We start from the raw sequence: 27,784 nt of genomic DNA, 5'->3' as shown, positions 1-27,784 counted from the left end.
TACAGCCAAAGGCTTGTTCATCAAACGTGTTCTCAGGAGACTAGTGTGATTCAACCGTTCACTGATCTTCGTTACACATCCAGTCTTCAAATGTCACGATCATGAAACACGTTCATAACACACACAATACCAATGTGTGAATCAGAAATGAACTGTTTACATGGAGCAAACTCCATTCAGAAAGAGTCTCTCACCTTAAAAAAGGACAATTAAAATACAAATAAGACATTTTTAATCATTTAAATTTACAAAAGTACAGGCTTTTAATTTTTCTGCTATAGATACTTAAATAATACTTTAGTGCCTTTAAGCAAGACAAACAATTGTAGCTTAATTTTAAAACCAATACAACACACAAAGAGTCCAAATCAAAGTTTTATTGGAAGAAAAAAGGCCACAAGCACAAGCTCACTCTATAACACTGAGTATTCAATGACGGTCAACATAAAGGACATGCGTTCACTTCAGGCGGAGCGCTACTGTAATACATGAGAGTGAACAGAAAGAGACAGTGATGGGCAGCGACTGGAATGAATGACAAGAAAATGCTGAGACAACTGTAAAAAAGAAAAAAAAAGGATTAAAATGAAGAGAATAAAACTGGAGCTCTAAAAGAAGTCCACGTCATCTGGTGCGTCTAAATCACGATATTCAATGATATTACGAGGATCCCCACGCATCATTCTGGAAAAGACAGACGAAAAGGACATTTTATTAGAGCTCATCCATTAATATCCTAAAAGAGATTATAGTTCATTATCTCTCCGGTGTCCTGACTGAATTAAAATAACGTTTTTGGAGTTTCTATTTTCACCACGTGCAAAGAGTGTTATTTGCTCCCCTTAATGCCTGGTTGGACCAAACAAGACTTTTAAAAAGAGGCATATTAACATTTTCAGTGGTGTAGTCAGTAGAGAGTAAGGCTCAAGGATCTAGTTTGACGCGATCGACCCGGGTTCGAATCCGCCTTTTGCAGAGCTCAGCATTTACTTTCAATACAAATTAAGATTATTATTTTTTTTAAGAGGTAGTGGTGCCTAACAAAACATTTAATAATAATAAAAGCATTTATTGGGTAGGGTTAAAATAATTCACCTTGAAATTAAAATAAAGCCATTTTTTATAGAAAAGCAGAACAGAAAAACTCAGTATTTTGACTGAATAAGGTTTCTTTCTCGCAAAACCGAATAGTATGCCTCCCTTCTATGATGTGATATGGTGCGCATCTCACTGTACTTGTATATCCTTTTTGTAATGTTTTAGCCCGGTTGTCATTCACTGCCATTATAGAAAGGAGCGGATGCAGGACTACTTTTAACATTTCTGCTTTTGAGGTCTAAAAAAGATAGAAGGACATAGGGCATTGGAACAACAGTAGGAGTAAAAGATGGCTTTATTTTCATTTTAGGGTGAACTATGCCTTTAACGGAAGGCATTATTGTCCAATTACGGCAGAATCCATTTAATAATTTTATTAATAATTTACACTTAATCCTGTTAAAGTACAACAATAGTGAGGTGCAAATAGTAATTAGATGCTACTTTTACAAGGTATAAATTGAATATATCACCATTTTAAATATCATCACTTGGTGAAAATAGCCACTGCCTTCAAGTAAAAAAAAAAAAACGAAACAAAATCAAACTGACCGATTGTTGTTTCTAGGTTTTCCAGGGTAACCGCCCTGTCCGCGGAAGTTGTCGTAGTTGCCCCTGCCGCCTCCACCATACTGGTTCGGCGGGTAAGGAGGACCACCTGTACAGACAATATGGCTTTATTTGTGAATTGAAAAAGGAGAGGTAATCAGGGGTGGGAGAAGATTTGATTTACAGATGCACTGCAATGAGATGAGGTTAATTAACCTCCTAAACTCCGAGGACCCTGTACAGGGACGGGAATGACATCGTCATGTAGGTCCTAGAGCACACAGGCCTTAAGTTACACATTTTCAAAAATAAATTTATGGGGGGGGGGGGGGGGGGGGGGGGCAAAAAGCGCCTACTTTTTTGGGGATTACAGCTTAGACAACATACACTTACATGTTTATCACTTTTAGCAGTGGTTTATGTAACTTCAAAGGGTTTCCTATAAAATAACACCAACATTTTGAACCTAGACCACTGTATGTGTGTGGGTGGCTTTTCAATTTTGCTAGGCTAAATCCAGGCGGAAATCCCTAACAATGGCCCTGATTGTAAGAGGTTAATGCACAAATTAAATTAATTATCACTGCAGTAAAAACACTTAAAATCACTGCCATGTTAATTCTGTACAGAGAACCTGAGCATAAAAGCTTTCACATATTTTTAAAAGGAAAAGCTAGATGTCTCATATTTGCTGTACCACAGATGAAAAACAGAGATGCATTAAAAATGTATTTGCAATTGCATCATTGTATATTGCATGACTCCCACACCTACTAACAACCAGTCTCCCTCTAGCTATACTTCTTTCAACCAACACACACACACCTCCATATCCCATAACTGGAGGTCTGGGCTGGCCAAAACCCATGAGACCTTGAGGAGCCTGAGGTGGGAATGGAAGACCTCCAGGTGAAAGCACTCCTAAAGAGAGAGAGAGACAAATAGAAATTGTTCATTTAATTTCTCCAACTTCTGATAATGATTGACAGTTGCACTGAAAACAATTGACAATAGAAACAGCAGGTAATGCATTGAAATAAAACATGAAATTTAAGTAGAAAAACTGAAATGGTATTTTCGGTAACACTATCTCCAGGTCAAATTCTCATCAAGAACTTTTCAGCATGCATATTATTATGATAATGGCTGTTTATTAGTACTTATAAAGCACATATTAATGCCTTACTCTGAATGACCATATTCTACATCCCATAATCCACCCAATACCTAAACTACTTTAGTCACTATTAATAAGCAGCAATTAGGAATTTGAGGCAAAAGTTGTAGTTAGTAGTGAGAATTTGACCCTAAGCTGAAGTGTGACCAACATTTACATTAAATATGAAATTTAAGCAGAAAAACTGAAGTGGTATTTTGTGGTAAAACTTCCTCTACAACTTTTACAGCTTGCTTTACCTTGTCCTGGACCAGGAGGGGGTGGCGGTTTCATCTCTGGGATGGCGGGTCTTTTTGCATCCATCAGGAAGTTGTTGAAAAAGACCACCTCTTTCTTTACCTCCTCAATCTTGTCACCATGTTTGTTTAGGATGTGCTTCCTCACAAACTCTGGGCCCTTGAGAAAGATGGATTTTTTAGTAATTTTGTAAAAAAAAAAAAAAAAAAAAAAATCTACATCCTCCCTAAAGGTCTTAGCACACAGAGTCTGAAATGTTCATATTCGTCATCCTAAAAATTCATCACACACAGAAACATTGCACAAGTCGAAAGCATAACTAATCCGTTGCAAATTTTTTTGCCAAATCAATTCAAATGAAGTCTTTTGTTGTATTTTGTTGTGCTCGCTTCCTAAAAAGAGAAAACCGAGAGATTTTGAATCACTCGGATAATCATTATTATTAATTATCCGAGTGATTCAAAATAAGGTTGCACGATTACAAAAATCACTATTGTCGAGTATTCCCTTGAAATTGCGATTATTAAATATTTGATAGCTTCGTTTAAAGCAACTGCATGCCATATTTTTATATATAAAAAAAAAAGCTGAAAACAATTCCTGAAAAACTTATTGATTTTCGGTAGCATTAAGCCTCATGTCAACTATACATTGTTGGGTTCTTTAAATAATTCTTTTTGTTAAAGTATAAATATGCATGGTACAATAATAGGGGCTTTCACACCAGGTAGTTCTATGAACTAGGGACCAGGGTGGTTCACCGAGAACTAAATGTTCCCATTTTCCTGTTTGCATTTGCATCGCCAGTAGAAACACTGAAGTAACACGCTTCTTGTTTTGACAGCAGTGAGAACGCCAAAGCCCACATTCACCATCTTCAGCATACAATCTGTTTAAAAGCCCTGTCTAATATGTTATTTTGTAGAACTGTTATACAAAGAAAGTAGACAGTATATGGAAAAATATTGGCGTTTGCTGTGTGGTTGATGTCCAAAGTGACTAGCTGAGCAGAACGGTTGGGAAGTCCATCTATCACTGTTTTCCATGTTTGTAGAGATAGTTCACAGAGTTAATTTATAGGCTGTGTACATGGCTTTTTGAAAATGGCATTGCTGGCGTTTCATGTTAACCAGTCAGTGTACACTAACGTCATTGGTAGTAGGGCTGGGCGATAAATCGATTTTATGAATTAATTCGAGTTTTTAGTTTACGACGATTTTTGTGAATGAAAATCGGTTTTCTCTTTCAAATCCGCCGACGCTCCCCTCTGAGCTCCCGTAATGGCTCAGCCCTCCCCGCGCGCGTTTGCCACAGAGGTACACAAACAACAAGGATCGCGTCTAACAACATACCGTGTCATTCGTAATTGGTTCAGTTTTTCACAGAACAATTAACAATACCCCGCTGCAAAGTGTGTTTGAAGTCTGAACGGAACCGCGGTAGGCGCTATACTCATTTAAAGCTGCGCTGACACGAATGCAGCGCGAGCTCACACACGGGCCAATCTCGTGACAGACACGATACACAGCGCTGGTGATCCAGTGAGAGAGCGTTTAAATCAACACACCATCGCTACTGTGATCTAGTGGAAGCGGTCGGCGCACAATTCTGTTATAAACCACAGATATCAGATCAAACAGAGCTGAGCGAAGGTCAGGGGTTTCAGTCACAAATCACCAACATTTACCACGATTGTACTGTAGTAAAACCACATGGATTTAATGTTGTTGTTGTCATTATTTATCTCAGGATTCATACAACCTTTTGAGATTGAAATTCAAGCACTTTCCAATGGTTTTCAAGAGCTTCACACTTATTTCCAGCACTTCAAAGCTCTAAATATCCGATTGTAATGTTATTTTTAATGTGATGGTTTGTAAAACTAAAAGTTTAAAGGGGTCTTGTGAAAGAAATAGTCGAATGTTTTTTTTAGTTTATTTTTTTTAAATGTGTAATCCATTTTGTAGCATTTTTATTTTAAAAAAGATATGAAATGCCCACCACTATAACCAGCAGAAGAGCACTTATTGATTTATTAGCGATTTTCACTCCCTAATGTATGTAGAAAAGTACGAAGTCACAAAGTCTCAGGAAAAACTAAACTTTTCTTCAAATTGTGACTAAATTACAGTAAAGTAAAGAGCTCCTTTAATAATCACTGAAGCTGTCGATCAGTTCAGTGTGAGACTATTGAAGAACAATGCTAATCTATATTTAATAAGAGCATTAGGCTACATTTAAATTTTCCCTATACTTTTTTTGCACATTACTGTTGTTAATAAAAGTTAATTTTATCTGCATATCAATTCATAAACCTTTGATATGTATACTGTATATTGCAAAAGATATGGTGCCCATTTATACTGTGGAATAGTCGGGGGTTGTTCACATGCTGAAAGTTTTGCACCCCAGGTGGCACTTCTACCAAGCTGCAAATATTTAATTTTACCTAAACAAAATAAAGTTAAAACTTGTTTTGAACAATTTCTTTGTCATCTGCAGACTGATTTTAAGTAGGAGGGGAAAAAAATCGTTTTAAATCGTAAATCGAATTTTTGGCGAAAAAATCGGGGATTTTTTTTTTTGGGCCATATCGCCCAGCCCTAATTGGTAGTTTCTATTGTGCTGGGTTAGTCCCTACTCTGAAGTAGGACGAGATTCGCCTCACACAATGTAACATGCTCTAAACACAACCTAAACACACCTCTTTAACATGCTGAATAATGCAAGTGGCAATTTGAGAAATATTTTATATATATGAAAGACAATGGATCAACATGTCAGACGCAATTCTGAATTTTGGCATTCGCGTGTACGGTGGCTCTGAATTGTCAAACCACAGCTCAAAATGCTTGCTATAGCCCCATTCGGACGGTAATTGTTTCTCATGGAGTCGTAAGGTATTTCATCATTGACAGGGGCTAGTCTGTGATTTTATTGCCGTCCGAATCCAGAATGTCAGTGTTTTTTCCCACCACCTGCGTAAAAATCCCCGGCTGAATTGCCTCCTGTTGTTTTGGCAAACACCAAGGTGGTGATTTAACTGCTGTCCGAATCCACATCTCTTGAGTTTTCAAGAAGAGATTGCTTCAAAATTAACTGTTCATATCCTTTTTAACCCTTGTGGAGCACCGTATTGTTGCACTTCGCTGTAATAAGGATGGATTTTAAAGATCTAGCCTATACTTTTATTACTGAAATGCTGGAAAGTATTTACACAAATAAGCTTTCATCAACACTCAAAAGAGAAAGAAAAACATTTGAAATGAGCCGTTATTACGGCAGTAATTAATGTTATATAGGTTACATTTGCAGCATTGTATGAACTTATTTCCGCTCATTTCCACATTTTTAAAATGACATCTTCCTATTTTTAAACAGGAGATTTATATAACTTTCTATTATTAAATTAAATATGATTTTATTCTTCTTAAGCATATGACATTTTTACAGCAGACAATCATTAGACTGACCATGTGAGCAGTGTTCACAGGTGCACAGGATCACAAAACTCGCTCCTCCACTGGAAGAGACATAAAATAAATCACCATCCGAATGTACGAGTTTTATCACTAAGGTGGCATGCAAATGTATTTTTACGGACGACCACATGAGGAACAAATACCGTCCGAATAGGGCTTATGGATGCAAAAAGTGCAGAAAATCTTTTGTTTCATTTCTCCTTCTCGTTCTGTCAAGGTCAGACGTCCGCGAGTAAAAACATGAACACATTGGATGGCTGCTTTATAGTAGAAAAGTTGTATTTCTGATGAAGCAAGAGACTTTTTTGTCAATCCAAGCACGTTTACAGATTCATCTGAATGGTGCTTTTAGCAGAGTAGGGGATGTTCACTAACCGTCTCTGGTTGCGTATTTCAATCCTTATTTTACCCCTTTTTAAATGATAAAAACTTTGTCGTGAGTATATCAGGGCCTTAAGGCTACCAGATGAACTACTACATGAACAAAGGAGCATGCATTTATTCACATACCTTAAACTTTTTGCCACTTAGAGGGCAAAGCCACTTGTCTTTCCCCAGTTCCTGTGTGTTGGACAACACAAACTTTTCAACTTCCTGTTCTGGATCTTTGCGGCCCATCTTTGCTGCCTCATCTTCAGACAGGCTTTCCTTCACACTGAACAAGTGACCCAGCTTCTCTTCAAATGACTTCTGCCAGTCAGCCACTATAAAAAAAAAAAAAGTCAAATAAAAGTGATTTACTCTTCTTCACATCAAACAACAGCTAGTCCTAAACATTTGGCAACTGTTTGAGTCAGAAGTGGGCCAGCTCTTGGAGAGAGTATTTTAAAGGCACATTTCTAAGCTATAGTCATTTCTCAGCAGTAAGGCAGCACTTGCCTTCTCTGTGAGTGATGCGGTTGGGGGGAATGGGCCCTCGCACATGGATAATGCCACAGCGGTTTGGCATCTCATCCTCGCTTGGGTACTCGCAGGTGTTGTAATAATCAATAGAGTGTACGATACGCAGATAGAAGAGGAGACGATCTAACACCTGGGAGAAAAAGAAAATATATTAAAGGAATGGGTTTCAAAGAACAAACTACATTTGTTAGTGGACCGAAGCAACAAACCGAGATAAAGACCTGAAAGTCTGATTTAAAATTAATCTCACCCAATTTCACTGACAGAATCAAATACATTAAACATGCAATAAGTGTCTTAAGGTGAAAATTAAACCTATTTTATGGGTTAAGGTTTTTTGCATAATTACATCCATGACAATTTAGCACAAAAATGCACCTAATGATGACGACAATGGTCCTAAGAATAGGGCTTAATTGTCTTATTTCTTTTATTTTTAGGCCCCGTCCACACAGAGACTCGTTTAGATGTATACGTATAAATTTTGTACCGAATCACCATTTCGTCCACACGGATCCAGTGTTTTGGAAGCATGAATCCGATATTTTCTAAAAACCAGGTTACCAGGGTGGATAAATCTGAACATCTTGCGTTTTCGTGTGTACAGCCAATCCAACCACTGCTAAACCCCTTCTAGCCACAACTCTTCTTTTCCCTTTTTAGTGTATTTCTGTGGCAGAATTACAGCGCCACACACTGGCCTGGTTTGTATACTACATCGTTTTGAGTCGGTTTCAGTGATCTCGTGTGGAAGCAGGTATTTCTTGAAAGAATTGATTGGATTGGGAAAGCTCCAGCTTTTTTGTGGACAGAGCCTTAGTGTGAAATATGTGCTGGACATGTTTTTGCATATCACACTCGTTGAAGTCTCGTTCAGACCTTGACAAGTTTCTCATCTCTCTCCACAGTAATCTCAGTGGGGTTTCCCTCTTTGGATCCCTCCTCGGATTCGGCTCCTCCCGCACTTCCGAGAAGCTCTTCCTCTTCTGCACTTACTTCCTCTATGAGGTAATCAGTGATGTTTTTCAGAATGGGGTTCTGAGCAGGGATCTTCAGAAAAATGGAGAGAAAAAAACTATTGTAAACAGAAGCTCAGTCAAGATGATGCACCAAAATGACTTGCCAAAACCAAAATAAGTTAAAAATCAATCAAAATGTTTTTAAAGGATTAGTTAACTTCAAAATGAATATTTCCCGATAAATTACTCACACCATCTTCCTGAGTTTGAGGAAAACATTCCAGGATTTTTCTCCATATAATGGACCTCTATGGCAACCAACAGCTGAAGGTCTAAATCAATGCAGTTTCAAAGGAAGGGCTTCAGAGGCTCTGACCGATCCCAGACGAGGAATAGTCTTATCTAGCCAAACCCTCATGTATATACTTTTTAACCACAAACACTCGACTTCGGTGTTCTGCTTCTTCACGACGTAATCACGTTGGAAAGATGATGTAGGTGGAAGTACCAAGTCCGACCCGGTGTTAAAATAAACATGGTGTAATGTGATGCCGTCATGAAGAAGAACAACACCGAAGTCGAGCATTTGTGGTTAAAAAGTATTTTAAAAAAGTGTTTTTAAATGTCTGATGGTTTGTGTAGATAAGACCCTATTCCTCGTCCGGGATCGATCAGAGCCTCTGAAGCCCTTCCTTTGAAACTGCATTGATTTGGACCTTCAGCCGTTGGTTCCCATTGAAGCCCATTATGTGAAGAAAAATCCTGGGATGTTTTTCTCAAAACAATTTTTTTATTGAAGAAAGTAACATGTCTTAAATTAGAGATGGGGTGAGTAAATTATCAGGAAATTTTCATTTTGAAGTGAACTAATCCTTTAATAATCAACACTATGCATATACAAACATTAACTGCACAAAGCAGTTTTTATGATAATATAATTATTCCAACAATATTTGACAAACAAGCTATGGACAGTTAAATCGTGAGGTAAATGTAACTTTACAAGCCATTTTATTGACCTCCTTCCACTGGTGAAACTGACCGGTCATGCCATAATATTGACAATTCAGCTAGTGTCCTAACGTGTTTACCTACTGTAGCTTATCCACATTACGTGCATGAAAGACACTGACAGACTGCTATCCATAGTTTTCACGTTTCGTCACATGCTCATAGGAACGCCCACCTGGAGGGCAAAACAAGGCTCTCCTCCATTGCCCACCAGTCATTTTTTACCATGTTGGTAGTCAGTATTAATGCAGTAAGACAGTGATACTAAAATACCAAATTCAAAGATGTTGCACACTTTGTACAGGAAAGCAGTGAACACAGAATATTAGTGCAACGAGGTTTCTCGCTAGGTGTTTTCCCCATCAAAACCCATTATAAAGAAAACGTTGCGTTCATATTCCGGGTTTCCTCTACTCGCCTTTAAATAGTATGCGTCATCAAAAAGGTGTAAACTGAATTTGATCTTTTAATATCACTGTTTTAGTACATTACGGCACTTTAATGGTTTAAAAGAAGGCATCAGTTCACTCTCCGTCTGCTTGATCAGCTCTATAACAGTTTTACTGCATAATTAATCTGTTTACAATCAAGTGGTATAACTCGATTTAAAATAAAACCCATATTAACAAGTCCTAGATTAGCGTTAAAATTTGCTTAACTGAATCCTTGTTGGTGCAAAACTCACCCTATAGTGTTTTTCACATCAAGCGTTTTAACCCTTTAGGCGCCAGAGGTTTTTTCCTAAAACGTTCGATTTTGACATCTTAATTTCAAAAGGCTATATCTTAAAAGTGATAAAAGATGGAAACTTTCTGTAAATTAGAGAAATATTAAGGAGGACCATAAGTTTATGTACATTACATTTTCCCATCTGATTTGCATATTATGACGTCATAACATGGGGGCAATCTTGGATTATAGAATTTTCATGAAAAGCCAAATGTTTAAATGATAAATGCAGCACTTCTTTCCCCCCAAAATGTCCCTCACCTTATGTGTGCTATATTGCACAATACTGATTGTTTAGGTAAATAGTAAATAGTAAACAAACTGTGTAAATCATTACTAATAAATGGTAGAAACAACCCGAATGCATGTAGCGGTTTGCCTTTTGCTGTAGAGATTTTCCATTTACTACATACAGTAAGCACTCTGAGTCCATATATAGGGCACATATATATTATATATTATATATTATGCATAATAGCCCTCTGCCCCGTGTCACAGCGCGTCTACTCGCGTCCAGATCTGCCTCACGCGCCGCAGAGTCTGCACAGCGTCTGGACCACTGTTATTGTCATTTTGACTCCCCACCCTGCCTCCACGTTGCCCTCGAACTTGCTTATGAATACTTCGACCTCTTCTAACATACCCAGTGGCGTTAGATAAAGTCTCCACCACAATACTGTCGCCGCGATCGCGGAGATGCGCGCGGTGAGAAGACGCGCGCTTCATGGTGAGCGCGGCAAAAATCTCCCGCGGCCGCCGCGTTCTCAACACTAACACACCTGCTAACTTCGCGATGAACACTGGGACCCCGGGAAACATTGTTCCCACCACTGACATTGGGCAAAGGACCATCTACATTGGGCAAATGATTCACCATTTGTGCTTAGTGTAACGTTAGGGTTAGTTTCACTTTCAGAATCACCGTCATCCCATATTTCCCTTCAGAATCAGGGTCCGCGAATAGAAGCCCCAACACTTCATTGTGGGTAAGCTTTATTGATGCCATTAGAAAATAATTATAGTAATAAAAATCTAATGAAAATACTCGCTGACGTTGACAATGCTCTGATAAAACAGCTCACTCGCACGTCAGCTCCGCTTTTGTTTACACTGATTCAATGCGCTCTTGCTCGTATATTTTGTATAGAATCATGATGTTTGTATGAGTCAGGGATGAAGTACGACATGTCTACCATCTAGTGGAGGGGAGGTTGATTGAAATTTGACACCCTATTTGACAAAATCGGCCGTTTTATTCAGTGACGCATCTTGTCGAGTAAACTCGACCGTGGCGCCAAGAGGGTTAAAAACGCCCCGTTGTTTTTTGTGATAGCAATTCTGGTTGCTGTATAGTGACCAAAACGTGTATCTTGTTCACATATTTTTGTTTTAAGATGAAAATTTGACAGGTTTATGCCGCAGTTCAATGGAGTTGTATGTCGGTTTTGCCCTCCAAGGCTCCGCGACTGTCACGTGACTGCAAACTATGGATTGCTAACACCGACTCAGCTCTCCGAAACAATTTCGGCCCAAACCAAAAATTGCAGGGCTATTTGAAATTGTACGAGTCTGAGGTTGTACAATTGAGAATACCTCTAGAGTGACCGTCTCTTCTCTGGGCTTGTGGCTCCAGAGCCGCTCCCTGTCATCCAGTGCGTGGATAAGTTTTGCAGCCATCTTGATGTCATTACGGAGAACCTGCTTGTGCTGAGTGATTCCGTTCACGTTACGCACACGACGTGCCAAATCGCGATTGACTCCAGGAGCCAACTCACAGTCCCGCAACTGGTCAAAGAGGAACAGCAGAAGACAATGAGCGAAACGTTTGCTATGCATGATGGTTCTTCAGGCGGATGATTCTAGGACTCACCCGGATGTTCTGCAGGTTCCAGCAGATCTCTTTGATGTTCACACCTCGGTCAAAGGTCACCCAACAACGCCTAAAAAACCTGAGCCACACAGAGACGAGATGTTTATATATTTAGAAGTCCCTTGATCTCATTTCATGTATTAAAATGATTAAATGAAGCATTTTATATTCATATATAGGTGCATATAATTTACTGTTAATTTAGTAAAATGTTAGGGGGAATACATCAAACGGTTTTGAATCTTCTAGGCAATAAATACTGTCTGATGTACTTGACATCCTTTGAATTAAGAAAAACAAATGACATCAAGTTATCCAAGATTTAATTTTAATAGGTCACATTTCCATAGCTATTTTAACAAAACCAGGGTGTGTTTATGGTTTTTTAAAACGTATATAAAAAGACCTGCACAATATATTTACCATGGTGTGTCTATACAGAACACTATCAACTACAACTTTTGCCCCAAACTCTTGATTAATGCTTATTAATAGTTAGTAAGGCAGTTCAGTTGAGGTATTGGGTAGGATTAAGGATGTGATCATGCAGAATAAGGCATTAATATGTGCTTCAGTAGTTCGTAAGAAGCAACTATTTAATAATGAGAATTGGACCCTAAAATAAAGTGTTACAGAACAATCAAAATAACTTATGATTTTAGGTTATTTTGATTGTATATGATGAGCAAAATTAGTTACTCCAAGTTTTAAAATACTCAAGGTGTGTTTTATTTAGTAAATTCAATTGATTCACGTTTGTACCAGTAAATCAATACATCCGTATCAGAGGTCGACAAACATTGGATATACTTTGAAATGTGCAGAGATTTCACTTATTTAATAAATTAAATTATAATTTCTGAAGTTTAATAAATCACATTAGGTTGTATTAAAACTCCTGTTTTTCCACACCCAAATGTAAGACTTCTTACAATAAGACATTTATTAGAAGACATTTTATTAAATTTGATAAAACTGAATTTATTACATGAAGAACCTGCGGTGAATACATATTTTAAAGCAGCAAATCCCAGTCAAATTTCAGCTATACCACATGACCTAAAAAAATCAAATTCAACTTACCTGCGCTCTGGCTGTGGCTCTGACAAGCAAACGCGCATAAATCCTGGATAACGTCGACACAGCTGCCAAGAAAGAGCCAAGTCTTCAGTCATCAGGATTCAACAACATGGACAATAAACTCAGCAGTGTTTTGTGCAAAGACTCACAGCGACGATCTCCGCTTTAGATATGGTTGGAGCGATGCTCCTCATGAAGAGCGAGCACGTCCTGTGAAGCGGTCGAGGTCGTGGAGGCTGATCATCCTTCGGCTTCTTCTCCTTTTCCTTCTCCCTTTCCTTCTGCTCCTCAGTCGGCTCCTTTACATCAGCGGCTTTAAAAAAACAGAAACAGGTTGTCAAAACCATGAGACTTTAGCCTTATTCACACAGGATTAGTATTATCTAGGGACCTATGGTGATTTGTAATAATTGCAGAGAATGTCTGTGATCTTAAGCCCGTGCCATGTCTGTAATTTGTAAAGTAAAAATTCCCCCGCAAATTCCCCAACATATTTCGCCGAACACCGATGTACTGTGCTAATAGTGGTCCCGTGCGAATCGGCATCTCTGTGAGTTGGCCAGGATTAGGCGGATCGTATATAATTTTTGCTAAGATTTTGTTTTCTGTGCGCATTTCTATCTTTATCTTTCACGAAGAATGGAGGCTGCATTCATAATGCACACTGTTATGAATTTATACTTTCACTTTAGAATGAGTACAAATTTGGGAGCAAATTGCTTGAATGGTGTGTTTAATATTAATATCAATGCTATTCTTAAATGAAAAACAGAACAGAACAACGACAAGCTGTCTTAAATGGATGCTTTTACATTTAGCTTTGAAACTGAATATTCCGCCGTATATTGTTAGCTTCTCACTCGTGATAAATGAAATCTGACTCCCGCCGCTGGTCTGTGCTCAGTTCAGTTTAATTGTAGCGTCTGTCCTCTAACTGAACAAAATTATTTTTATTACTATAAAACAATCAAAACGATAGATACATATGACTGTTTATTATTTCATACAGCTATATCTATAATGAAAACACAAGTCTTGACATCATATAAATTGACATCATATAAATGCCTCATTCATTCATTCATTCATTCATTCATATACGGGAGAAAAAGACATTAAATTTGAGTAAAATCACAGGCTTTGCTTATCCTGTGCGAATGTGCCACGCAAAACTCAGATTTGGGGGAGTAATTTCTAAATCACAGAGGTCCCTAGATAATACTAATCCAGTGCGAATATGGCTTTTGACACTGCTGACTCATTGTCAGTTGCCTTGACACTGACCTTCCCCCTCCTCTTCTTCCTCTTCCTCCTTGTCCTCTCCCTCGTCGGGTTCTCTCTCTTTCTCTGAGGGTTTCTCAGAGCAGTGAGAGTTTGAGTCCGAGTCAGATTCGGATTCGCTCTCAGATGCGCTGGCTTCATCTTCACTGTCGCCACTGTGTTTCCTCTTCCTCTTCTTACTCAGCTAGCGACAGAAAGAAAATGCAGTGTTTCCCATCAGAGTTTACATTTTAAATGATGCATTTTAAAGTTAAATGCATCAATCTGGTGTACTTTGAGAGCAAAATTAAGAGCTTCAAATTGAACAGAAAGTGTCTTTGAATTGACTTGTACTGGGACTCAATCCTCTTTTTAGTTGTTATAATACCTCAGTATGCATCAAACTATTTGACGCTGGAATGGCGTCTGAAGCACAAAACCAGTCATAAGTCTCACAGGCAGTGTTTCCCACACAGACTAATTTGTGGCGGCGCACTACATATTGCGTTTCGTCATACATTTTTATAACGCCATTTAAAACACGTACACAGCGTATTCGTTCATCGGCCTTTCCTTTCCCTGCTCTCCCTTTGTCACTCACACTCAATCGTTCTAAACAAATCAGCGCTGTCAAATACATTTGAATGGCTTAAACGGACAGACAACAGCTTCACTATACAGGTATTTGCAGCAATTTTTGGTAAACAGTACAGCATCGTGTGCATTGATTACTACATAAACCACATTAACAACATCTTTGTATTATGGAGTGATGGAGATGCAACATTGTTAACATTAATGTTATGCTCTTCTTGTATTTAGCCCTGAGGTATTCTTTACTATCATAGTCAAATGTGACCGTATAACTTTGTCAGTTAAATAAATGTTCTATATTTTAGACTAATAATATTTATTTAATATTTTGCAGAGTACTAAATACTATTTGCGCAATAATTATGGTCCATTAATGACCACTTAAAATATTTTTCTACTAATATTTATATTACAATTAGGGTAGTAAATAAGGTTAAAATAGAAAATTCCAATGCAGACGCAAATTAGAGTCATTTTATGGCATAATATACATCCTAGTTTTATTTGTTTTGGTTTTTTTTTTAATTATATCTTTTAAATATTTATATAATTTTTGCACCCTCAGATTCAAGATTTTTATCCAAATATCACAGCCAAATAGTCTTAATAGTCTTATATAATTTTAAAAAAAGTGTCCTTGTTGACTGGGTTTGTGGTCCAGTCGCATATAATAGTAAGTAGTAGTAGTAATATTATAATTCTTGTTATTCTATGACAGAAATACTTAAGTATTTTTACTACTGGAGTGTAAAGTAAATGATGTCTTAATTCCTTAAAATATTGAGCTTTTATTTTGCCAAAAATCTGCTGGGAGACATTTCCAGGACAAGCATATAAATGCTATATTACAAATCTAGTAAAATGCTGTAATCATCTGACCGAAAGAAATGTTAGAAATTATGCAAACATGAAAGTAACTAATGCATATATTGCATTCCCAAATGCGCTTAAAACTCTCAGCACATACAGAGATTACGTTTATGAACTGAGATGCTGTAAAAAGCATTAGCTGTTCACTTGTGATCAGTCTTGCAGACATGTCCTGAGATCTTTTATATTTTCGTTCGATTTCTTATGAAACTGGGGCAGGACACATTAGACTATTGCCGGGCCAATACGCTGGATTGCATTGAAAGCAAGTAGACATGCTAAGATCCATTAAAGATTAAATATTAACATTGTGGTCCAATAGATGGCGCATCAACTGCCCAAAACTAGCAGAACTTAGCTAACCTTCTTGGGTTCTGGGATTGGTTCAGGAGGTGCTTCTTTCTCAGTTTTCTCTCCTTCACTCCCTCCTGCAGAAGCAGCTGCATCCTTCTCAGTCGCCTCTTCACCCTCTCCCTATTGACGAACAAAATTAAACATCATACTCTCTAATACGGCATGACCCTTTGGTCCATCATGCAACGTTCACTCACCATCTTGTCTTTTTCAATAGAGGGTTTTCGCTCAACATCCACAGGCCTGGGTTCGTCTCGTTTGGGAGGTTCAGAACCAGGCCCACCAGATGAAAGTCTCTCTCGTTCTCGTTCTCTCTCTTCCTCTTCTTCGTTGGGCTGTTCCAAGATGCGCAGGTCATTATCCCCTCCTCCTTCCATCTTTATCACAGCTAACAAAAACAAACATCACGTTGCTTTGAGGAAACGTACAGTAAAGGACCTGATATTAGGGATGTGCCCATAGCCAAATTTTTTATTAAGAAAGGAAATTATATATTCTACAGAGCCCCTAAAGGGACATGGTGATTGAAAAAATATATTTCAATGGTTTTGCGTTCTCTCGCAATTATATAGTTGGGTAATTATGTTATATAAGCTGCTGGCATTAGGAAGCCACTATCAAAATGAAGGTTATTGAAAACGCTTTTAAATGCAAGCTCGCTTTTTAATTTAAAATTCGTGAACTTGTGTAAATAGAGAGCAGCATAACTGACCACATATACAACAAAATATTTGTCAATAACACTCACTATCAAATCCTCAGACATTTCATTTCTTCTGCTTTAGATGTATATGTAAATGTGCTTTCAATAACAAAAACACATATGTATATATGCTTTTGTTATTGAAAGTAAAGCACGCATCATGCATATATACATACACAAATCTATCTATCTATCTATCCATCCATCCATCCATCCATCCATCCATCCATCCATCCATCCATCCATCCATCGTGTGCACAACATGGATACCGACAGTCAAAACACTAATAAAATGTCACCGTTCTGTACAAAATAGTCCAAATATTTATTGAATCTTGGTGCATCAACAAATGGACAGAGTTTGAAATGATATAAGGGTGAGCAAATGACCACTCATTTTTTTAGATGACTAAAATGAGCATGCAAATGAAAAGAACTTCTTCAAACCTGCATCTAAAATCTTGGTGATTTGTGGAGCACGCTCTATGTCCAAAGTGACGGACTCAAACCAGCTATTGTCCATGAGATACATGTAGACGTTCAACCGGTTCTGTAGAGCACTGTGGGCTTCTGCTTTGCGCCTCCCAGCCTCATCCGGATGGTACTTTGAACGGAACCTGACAAGCGGACAGCAGAGAAAGAGGGACAAATGGGGTGTTTGGGGGAGAAAATAATACGTTAGCAACTATTTCCCAGTCATGCAAGCTTTAACCTCACAAATTAGTCACCTTCTAGTCCTAGGATGCCTTCTAGATATATCTAAGTGATTTGATAAAACTAAATGTAAGCCACCAATTCTTAAACTAAACAATTATATAATCGTACAACCTTGTGATATCGTAGCTCTATTCCAAAACTAATGAGCTGCCTACACAGGCAACATAAGCACGCTCCTAATATGAAGACTGCTCCAAAAGTTAGGTAGCATGATTTTGTCACCTAAGATTTTTTCCTTTGGCTAGATTCAAAGACAGCATTGCATGCCTCCTTTCAAGATGAGGTGAGAGAAATTATACATTATTATTAATATGCATGTACAGTTTGGCACTAATGCTGCTAAACATCTATGTAGAGCATTTCAAATCATTCCAGTAAGGATGCTGTCTTAGAAGGTAGCATATTAAGGCAGTAGACGGCACACTAGGTTTTTGAATAGAGCATTGACACCAATTTGTTGGCTTAAGTTGTAAGTGCACTTGTCAGTCTTACTACATACTATAAAAGAACATGTGTTTAAGTGTGTAATACAGTAACACTCACCAGCAAAGAAGAAAAAAGAAAAAAATAATAAAACCTGATGCATTATCAAGAAATGAAAGTCAAACAGTTGGGTGAAACATTTTCCATTGTGTGCACTAAATTTACCTGATGTACTCCCCGTATTACAACACATTTACACTGAGAGCGGTCTTCTCAGCGGAGTGTGTACATTGGGGGGGTTTGATTGATCCAAATATCAAAAAACGAAAAAGAAAGGGGAAGAAAGGCATCACACACTACAGAAAAAAAAACAAAAAATCTTTCCGAGAACGCGGCGGCAGGTTTGGATTGTGAGTGTTCGACTGTCTAGCTAAGAGCCCTGGTACTTGGATTCTAATGGCAGCTGCATTGTGCGCAGTGCAAACCCTGACTACCTAACAGCGACTCCTGCGACGGGTCCAAGCGCTTTTCTTCCAATACCTTGTGTTGATGGAGGGAAGAAGGGTTTTTGTTAATTTGTAAAAAACAATATGCAAAAACCTGAAATGAAATGAATGTTTAAAACATCGGCACAAAGTCAATGATGAGATCAATTCAGTTGCTGTAGACAAACTGATGACATTAAATTATCATTCGACCACATGACAATTTTTTTAAAATTACAATGTAAACAAGCCTCAAAACACAACCGACTGTGGTAATTTATTAACTATGCATGATGCACCAAAATTTCAGCAACCAAAAATATTTGGTAAAAAATTTGTGTCCGAAACAGTGATGAAAAATATCTAAAAAAGGTAAATAGATGAATAAAATTTAAAAAACGAATAAAACAAAATAGTACAAATAAAGTGCAGCACATTCAATGACTGTGGTAACTTTAACAATTAAAAAGGATACTATAATGACTATGACTCAAACTGATCCCCATCCCCAGTAAATATATTGTATGATTGACCTGAAGAACGAAAGCTGAATCATATACTCGAATAATTTTGTGCAATATGCAAAATGGCTCTGTATCTATATTAGATGTGCTGCAGCGTTAATGTTACATGAAAGATTGTTTTATCAATGAAATTAAACACTAATTTTACATATTTGCCTATCGATAATTCAAGCACTTTTCAAATACCTTTTCATAAATATGCCAGTTTTTTAAGGGTTTTCCAGGACTTAAAAGTTCAACAAGTCAATTTCAAGCATCTTGAATGAACCCTGTTATTTTGTGTTATTACACGGCTCTGTGAATACTTGGTTCTTATTGGTCAATCGCGCATTCCAGCGGTATGTTATTTCCAGATAACAACCGCTCATCCGGGTACTACGAGTTATCTTGACCGGTACTACTTCTGTGCTTAACGCTGGCGCCATCGTGTGGCTTAAACAGCCGTGGGTTACAATGGAAGACTTCAAGGCAGGTTTCCTTTATAGCGTTTTTAATATAGATCTTTTTCTTACACAAACGCATCGATTCGAATCAGAAGGCTCTATTAACCCATCGGAGTCGTGTGGAGCACGTTATTTGACGGACAGCTGCATTTTTTATGGACTTCAAACACAACTACAACTACTGCTGGGATTAACGTTAGCCTGGACTTTTTAAATATAACTCTGATTGTATTTGTCTGACAGAAGAATGTCATATACACCTATGATAACTTGAGCGTGAGTAAATCATAGGCTTGGTTTCATTTGTGGGTGAACTAACCCTTTCAGCATTCATTTTCAACATTTAGCAAGGGCATATGGCAAATCTTCAGCAATAGATAAAGGCTTAAAGCAGGTTGGAATTGTTTTTCTTTGCGGAAGCTTTGCGGAAGAGCTAATAAAATATTTAATCTCAAGACAATATTTTAAAAAATAATTTTGGTGCATCAATTATATTTTTGACTACAAAGTCGTACACATTGGTACAACAAGACATAAATGTGGCCAAAAGCCTTTTAACAAACTTTAATTCTAACTATAGGCCGAATGTAGTTATAAACAGAATAAAGTCAAACGTTCAGGAGGATGTAGAAAACAGCCTCTCCTTTGTTGAGATGCAGGACTCATTTCGCCACTCTCTTGCAATCACTAGCTTAATGCACAAACAATTGTTTAGTGCACAAATGCACTAAACAAAACACAAGAGAAAAAACAGCAACTGTTGTCGTACCACTCTTCTTCTTTATGGGCCAGGAAGAAGTCCTGCATCTGTTGACGCCTAAAATCGATCTTGTACTCATTGTAGCGTTTGACCGACTCCGTCTCGTCCACAGAGTCATCCAGAGACAGCAGGAACTCCTTAAAGGTCTTCATCACAGGAGGTGGAGGACCAAGATCCATATCGTGGATGTTTCCCAGCCTGGAGGAAGACCAGAGGAGAAGGTTAAAGGGTTACTTCAGCGATTAGCATATGGCTTTGTATCAGTAGAAACCTGGAGTATATTCGAATGAACGTTTGCGCCATGGCACTCGCTCAGCGGCTAAATCACATTATATTGAACAAACACGTTCAGATTTTAATTGTAGAGTCTTGTCTCTAACTGAACTGATTTTATGAAAATGAACGCGATGGGAAAGTGATTCAGTAGCGGTAGCTTTGGGAGTGCACTCATAGGGCAGCGAAGGATTCTGGGAATTGTTGTCTTTCATCCCCATGAGACAAATACATGTTCTGTCCTTTCTCAGTCTAGAAAGCACCAAATTCAAAAATAATTTCATATTTCTACTACATTAACAACCCAGTTTAAACACAGATTTATCTTCCCAGTGCTGAAGTACCCCTTTAACACAAAAGTTAAATACTGGAGACTTTAGAGCTGCTTATTTCCTTCCTGCTCACCTGGCTTGAATGGGGATTCCATGATGGGGCTGCATGAGGTGCATGTCTGGGTGACCCCACGGCTGAGGAGGGGCATAGCTGGGTCCTCCACCACCTCCATAACCCAGATCATAGCCACCATGGTAAGGGTCACCTCCATGATCATCCCTGAGAATATACATGAGATGCAGAATTAAGTTATAGTCTCTAATGTTCTAATTGAATGAATATGTGAAACAGTGATGTCAGGCGCAAGCATATGTGTTTAAAGGGTGTTTATTGACAAAGTGGCATCGCCATCTACTGGCCTGGCATGCATAATACAGCCTTTTAGTCATTTTCGCAGAGCTGTGTGAATGGGGATCGTTTTGACAACGTTGTAGTCTGTATTTAGTACATCATTGCCATGTAAACATAGCCTTAACATAAGCATACTAAACAGGTAAACTCATCTACTCATTAATTCAATTTCACAGCCTTATTGAGTTTATAAATCGAGCCCTTGCAAACTATTTTAACTCAAACTTTCAGGGGAATTATTTTTTTAAAATAAAGACTGAAAGATGTTGGAAGCTTACTGGTGGTGACATTGAAGTAATGTGACCATGGTGTAATTCGTTTATTGCATTGTTTAAAGTCGTTAATTTGAGAAAACCATCAACAAAACATGAGAATTATAAACTTTTATTGGTCACAAAGCTTATTGTATGCTATAATTCAAAAGCCAATGAAAAAATCCCTTTGGTTTTTAACAAGGGAAACAGGGTGATGTTTCAAAAACACAATCGATGCAGCACTGAATAACAGGCTAAACAAAGTTCCTCTTTTAATGAAAGAACTTACCAGTCTCTCCTCATGCGCTTCTGCTGGGGGCTCATGTCATGACGCGGAGGGGAAAATCTCTCTCGCCTGCCCCTCTCGTAGTCCCGATACTCTCCCCGGCTGCGCCGCTCGCGGCCCCTGTCCCACTCTCTAGCCGAGGGCCGCCAGTAAACGACAACCACAAGAAATATACATAAAAATGTGCAAACATACAAGCCTATTGACTAATATTATAACCCAAGAGTTAAAAATCGAACATCCCACACCTGAATTATAAATACCACTTTCCAAAGCATGCAAAAATTTGTCAGTTGAGCATACCGTAATATTTGCAACCAATTAATTGGAAAAGTACAAATGCATTAATTCAGATTTTTGTTAATGGTGCAAGCTATTAAGTGTATTTGTCTGAGCTACTCTGTCCACACAATCCCACATGAAATCTGAGGTCTGGTAATAAGAGACTTTTATCTGTCCCCAGATCTCGATTAAAACACAGAGGAGACAGAGCCTTTGCCATTGCCAGCCCTATTCGGACTGGATTAGATTAACAGTAATTATTACCAGAGGTTCTGTGATTTTAGTCCCGTCCGAATGTGCCATCTCGGTAATCATTACGGACAATAGCCCTATTCGGACTGGATTAGTTTAACATGGGGACATGGGGGTAAAGTCATTTTACCTCAGGACGTCTGTAATATTAATGGCCAATTCGCACGGGATAAGACATCTCAGTAAAACTAGCAGAAGTGGGAGGAGTAACTCGCTTTACGCACCTCCTTGACGTCATGTGCGTATGACGTTACCGTTATAACGTGAGCAAACACAACCTGAGCGCCAGTCTGAACTCCGTCTCCAATATATATGTGTTTTAATAAACAGTTAGGTCCAGTCTAACGATTATGATTGGATTATGTTGGTAATAGACACTTTCCTAGAGCTAAAATGTGTTCCTCTAATAAGTGCTTTTGATCTTCTTTTTGCTTTAAATGATATGCGGAAAATACTGGACATTTTCCACAGATTTGTCCCACCACCTACAACGCAACCGAATGCTTCAAGCGCCTCCATGGTCGCAAAAAGTGCTCTTTTTTAACTTTTAAACAGGAAATGACGGAATTTTACCATACATTTTTACAGCAGGTCTATTCGAACCGGATTAGTATTACCTGAGGTAATTTTTCCGGACCTTTTTACAGAAGGTAAAAGTCTCGGTAATCTTTACTGACATTCTCCGTAATGATTACCGAGATGGCACATTCGGACGGGACTAAAATCACCGAGAACCTCTGGTAATAATTACTTTACCCCCACGTCCCCATGTTAAACTAATCCAGTCCGAATAGGGCTCTAGTCAGTAAAGATTACCAAGACTTTTACCTTCTGTAAAAAGGTCCGGAAAAATTACCTAGGGTAATACTAATCCCGTTCGAATAGACCCGCTGTAAAAATGTGAGGTAAAATTTCATCATTTCCTTTTTTTAAACGCATTTTGCGAGCTTTGAGGCACTTGAAGCATTCAGTTGCGTTGTAGGTGGAGGGACAACTCTGTGGCAAACCTCCAGTATTTTCCGCATATCATTTAAAACAAAAAGAAGATCAAAAGCACTTAGAGGCACAACACTTATTTTAGCTATAGGAAAGTGTCTATTACAAACACAATCCAATCAGAATCGTTAGACTGGATCTAACTGTTTATTAAAACAAACATTATATTGTAGACGGAGTTCAGACTGGCGCTCGTGTTTGCTCACGTGATAACAGCAACGTCATACGTACGCACACGACGACACGGAGGTTACCGTGGTGTGTAAAGCGAGTTACTCCTCCCACTTCTGCTAGTTTTACTGAGATGTCTTAATCCCATGCGAATTGACCATTAATATTGCAGACGTCCTGAGGTAAAATGACTTTACCCCGACCTCCCCATGTTAATCTAATCCCGTCCGAATAGGGCTCTAGGCTATGGAACAGCCTTCCGGATTATATCAGATCGGCTCAGTCTTTAAAGACTTTTAAATCTTCTCTAAAAACCTACTTCTTTTCTGTAGCTTTTAATTCACTGGGATTTTATGTCAAATGTTTGGCTATGTCCTTGTTTGTTTAACTTATGTATTGTTCAGCACTTTTGGTCAGCCATGTTTGCTGTTTTTTTAAATGTGCGATATAAATAATACAAACTTGCAACATGAGCTATAAAGTGTGGTTGATAAATTAAACAGGGTTTGTTTGGTCCCGGCAAACAAAGCCTTATTTGATCAGTTATTGTGGTTTTGAGTGATTTAGATGACTGCTGCGATTGTGATTGGTCATGTTAACTGAGTGACAGAGAGCCTCACCCACTGTCTCGGTCTTCAAAATAAGCACCGTCTTAGCTTTCTCATATTTAACATAATCAATCAAAAGTTCGGGGGACCGAATCAATGTTGCACATGATGCATTTGGACAATTTTGTACTTAATTACCACTGAGTGTGAATAGTGCTCAAAAAATGTTGACTCTCCTCTGACCAGTTGACAAACCATACTTTTAGTTTTTAATAAACAGTAAACAAATCCTATCCAGTTATGAAGTGTTTTCTGTGCCTGCGTCTCAATCAGCTCCCTAGTTCAGTAGTCAGGGCATTGATCAGGACATAAGTCAATGGGCTGACTCCCTGATCAGTGCCCTGACTACTGCACTAGGAAGCTGATTGAGACGCACCCTGTGTCTTTCGTGACGTTTACAGATGGGATTCACACACAACGCATCTGCTAATGTCTGATTCATGACCTAATGACTCATTGGAACCAAATCATTATAACGAAAGTTAAAACTGATCTGTCCAACACTGAAGTCATGAATCAGTTTAATCATTTACTCAACACATCTGAGATGAGAACACAGGTGTGCTTACCTAATTTAGCAAGAGTGGATAGTACGAATAAGGGAATTATCCACAGTATTTCAGCTTATTTATATGGACGATGTGTCGAAAAATAAATAGCCTAAAATAATTTTGTTTAGACTGGAGTGAGATGAAAACAGAACAAAGGTGTTATTAGCTAGCTGATCATTTTATTAAATTGTATAAGGCAGAAAATTTAGCTATTTGTAAAAAAAAAGAAAAAAAAAAAAAAAAGACTGCTACTTTATCTGTAACTAGTGTAAAAAAAATTAAAACAAAAGAAACAAACATCAAGGTAAGAGATCCTACATTATATGAGAAATCAAAAGCCAAATTCACAAACTGTTTGGCTCCATATATTTTAAATGTGTTGTCAGTATTGCGCTCGCAGATCACTTGGGTAGGTTACTTTTTACTGTGTGTGTGTGTGTGTGTGTGTGTGTGTGTGTGTGTGTGTGTGTGTGTGTGTGTGTGTGTGTGTGGGGATGACCATGTCTGTCAGCCACCACCGAAGACCATTTTTGACCCAGGAAAAACCCTGTTAAAGGCCATTATCCAAAATGACTTACAAAAGCAAAACTAAAAGGAAGAAATTTGTCAACAATATTTAAAATGTACAAAGACAAAGTTTATTTGACTTGATTATAAAGTAGTTTCCTCTTTCTACTTTGCTTCCAAACCTAGTTGTCAAATAAGTGGGCATTGTATATTATAAAAATATATTTATTCATAAAAGGGTTAATTTCCTCTCCCTCACCTGTCATTCCAGTCATCTCTCCGGCGGTCATCTCTCTCCCGTGAACGGTCATAGTCACTCCTCTCCCTACGAAATTTGTCTCTGCGCCTGCGGTCGTACTCGTCATCGCTGTCGCCCATGGTGTTTCAACAAGGAAATCAGAAAAGGTTTGCTGTGACACAAAGAGTGGAAATGAATGTTATTACTGGGAGATGATAATGCACAAATGTCACAAGTGCGTTCAATTTTCAAATCCCCATTTCTCTTAAAGTGACAGTGTACTCAAAAAGGAACATTCTGTCATAATTTATTCACCCTCATATTGTTCCAAAACTGTATGAATTTTTCTTCTGTTGAACACAAAGAGGATATTTTGAAAGTCAATGGGCTTCATTGACTGACTGGTTAACCATATTCTTTAAAATATCGCCTTTTGTGTTCAGCAGAAGAAAGAAACTTGAGGGTAAGTATATGACGACATCATTTTATTTCGGGGTGCACTGTCCCTTTAAAACACTAACTCGATACATCCTATCTTTTGTTAATAGCTTGTGCGCGGATACACAGAGCATTTGTGTATTAAATTAATAACACAATTATGAATACAAAATGTCATAAAATACAGACTACACACAAAAGAAATTGCCATGCGCGCGCATTGAACTCGTGTCCCGATAAACCAACCGCCAACTTAACCAGTAAAAACACTGTAGTGCAAATTATCGAACATTATAGCTACCCAAATTAACAAGTAACATAGTGAATAAGAACAAATGGCGCGTATTTATACCGGCTCCGTCGAGTTGCGTAAGGGAAAAGTCGCTAACCGCCACAAAGAGGGACACGTTCAGACAAACTTGGATAAATGTACTGTTTAACGCTCATTAAATGTTAAAACCCATTGGTAAAACACACAATGATAGTTTTTATGTCAACTACTAACCGATAACCAGGTTAAAAAGCTTTAATTAGGTGAATTCCCGCCAGCGCACGACTGTCCTGCTGCAGTACAGCGGCGGAAGTGACGATCATATGCGGAACTACAGCGCCGCCGTGTGATTGGATGACCGCAGTGATACTGAACTACTAAAAACTATTTTTTACGGTCTATGCTACGGACTCGGAAAGGTGTTTTTACCTTTTTATAAACAATAAAGAAAAACACATTTACACTAATCATTACCGTGATTATAGTTGTAGCTAACTTTTAACACATAATAATTTTTTGAGGATTTTTACAGCGATATAGCCTATTGTTTTTGCAACAATAAAAAAATACAAAAACAATATACGACTGTAATGAACAATAATAGACGATAAGAAAATAATAATAATTAGTCAGTTCTAAAATGTACCAAGTCAATCAATAATGTAAAACTAATTTCAAAATCTATATATTTTGTGAATTATTAGTAGGCTACACATAGAAGTAAAGTGTAAATGTTTTGCACTTTTGTTTTGTACATTTTTTGTTGTTGCATTTTTTTAAATAATCTTATACAGTAACCAGAGGGAAAATGGCAAGTTATTCTATTAAATGAAAAAATAAATGAAACTAAATCAAGCGTTTTTCCTATCTGAGCAGAGAGAAATTTGAATACTAAGACATGCTCAAATTCATGCTAATTTTTCAGGTCAAGTTATTTTTTTACATGTTAATGATAATTTATTAAATAAAGCATTGTTTATCCTTTCATTCAATTTGTTTTCCAAAAATATAACCTTTCATTGAAGTAAAATAATTGAAAGTGAGGGTAAATCACATTATGAAATAAATGTTTTTCTCCAAAATACGTTGGACACAATTATTACTTCTTGCTACTTCCTTTCCCCAAGATAACGACTAAGATTCTTCTCCTATAACGCCTGATGAGTTTGAGACCAGACACCATTCGTTCCTCCAGAATAGCTCCAGATCCTTAAGATTTGCATGTTGGTGCTTCTTCTCTTCAGTTCATCACTCATTTGGAACCGAGGCTTCATTTTGTGTTGATTTTGAGGTTTGTTTTGGATCCTTGTTCTGATGGAAGATCTAAGCCCATGATCAGATTTCTAGCAGAATGCATCAGGTTTTCATTTTTTATCTGTTGGGATTTGCTAGAATCTATGAAACCATGTGTCTGAACAACATGTCCTGGACTTTCAGCAAAAAAAAAACGAAACAAAAAAATAGGCCCACAACATTAAAGATCCAGCTGTATTTTTAACCACGGTGGACTTGGGGGACTTTTTATCCCTGTTTGCACCATAAACATCTGGTGGGTTTGCTGCCAAAAGGCTTTTTTTTTAAAGTTTCATCTGACCACAGAACAAGGTCCTGAGGTGCCAGTCGTGTCTGACAAGAGAAATATGCTGGAGTGTGTTTCTGGATGAGTAAGGAGGATTTTTCTTGAAACCCTCCCAAACAACCTGTGGTGATGTAGAGTTTTTATGTTTTAGTTTTTTAGTTTTTTT

The 27,784-nt window shown here is 37.9% G+C and overlaps 1 protein-coding gene across 2 annotated transcripts; it reads right to left on the bottom strand.

Annotated features, from left to right (window-relative positions):
* Positions 1–362: 362 nt before the first annotated feature.
* Positions 363–26,414, bottom strand: srrt (serrate RNA effector molecule homolog (Arabidopsis)). Of its 2 annotated transcripts, none has more exons than XM_067439680.1 (20): positions 26,274–26,414; positions 25,353–25,502; positions 21,729–21,873; positions 20,907–21,053; positions 20,238–20,426; positions 17,324–17,493; positions 16,371–16,561; positions 16,183–16,293; positions 14,380–14,560; positions 13,245–13,408; positions 13,099–13,160; positions 12,016–12,094; positions 11,739–11,930; positions 8,326–8,496; positions 7,423–7,576; positions 7,054–7,247; positions 3,064–3,220; positions 2,473–2,568; positions 1,651–1,756; positions 363–684 (listed from the first exon to the last, which is right to left on the bottom strand). In XM_067439680.1, the coding sequence occupies exons 2-20, from the start codon at positions 25,468–25,470 to the stop codon at positions 609–611; spliced, it is 2,703 nt and encodes a 900-aa protein (XP_067295781.1). In that variant the 5' UTR covers positions 25,471–25,502; positions 26,274–26,414; the 3' UTR covers positions 363–608. The 2 variants fall into 2 exon arrangements, with proteins under 2 accessions (XP_067295781.1, XP_067295782.1); XM_067439681.1 differs by lacking the exon at positions 26,274–26,414 and adding an exon at positions 26,121–26,267.
* Between the last annotated feature and the right edge of the window lie 1,370 nt (positions 26,415–27,784).

This window comes from Pseudorasbora parva, chromosome 3 (genome assembly GCF_024679245.1).
Source record: "Pseudorasbora parva isolate DD20220531a chromosome 3, ASM2467924v1, whole genome shotgun sequence".
Classification (NCBI taxonomy): domain Eukaryota; kingdom Metazoa; phylum Chordata; class Actinopteri; order Cypriniformes; family Gobionidae; genus Pseudorasbora; species Pseudorasbora parva.
The sequence above is the reverse complement of the archived record's forward strand: the minus strand, read 5'-3'. Positions and strand labels throughout refer to the sequence as shown.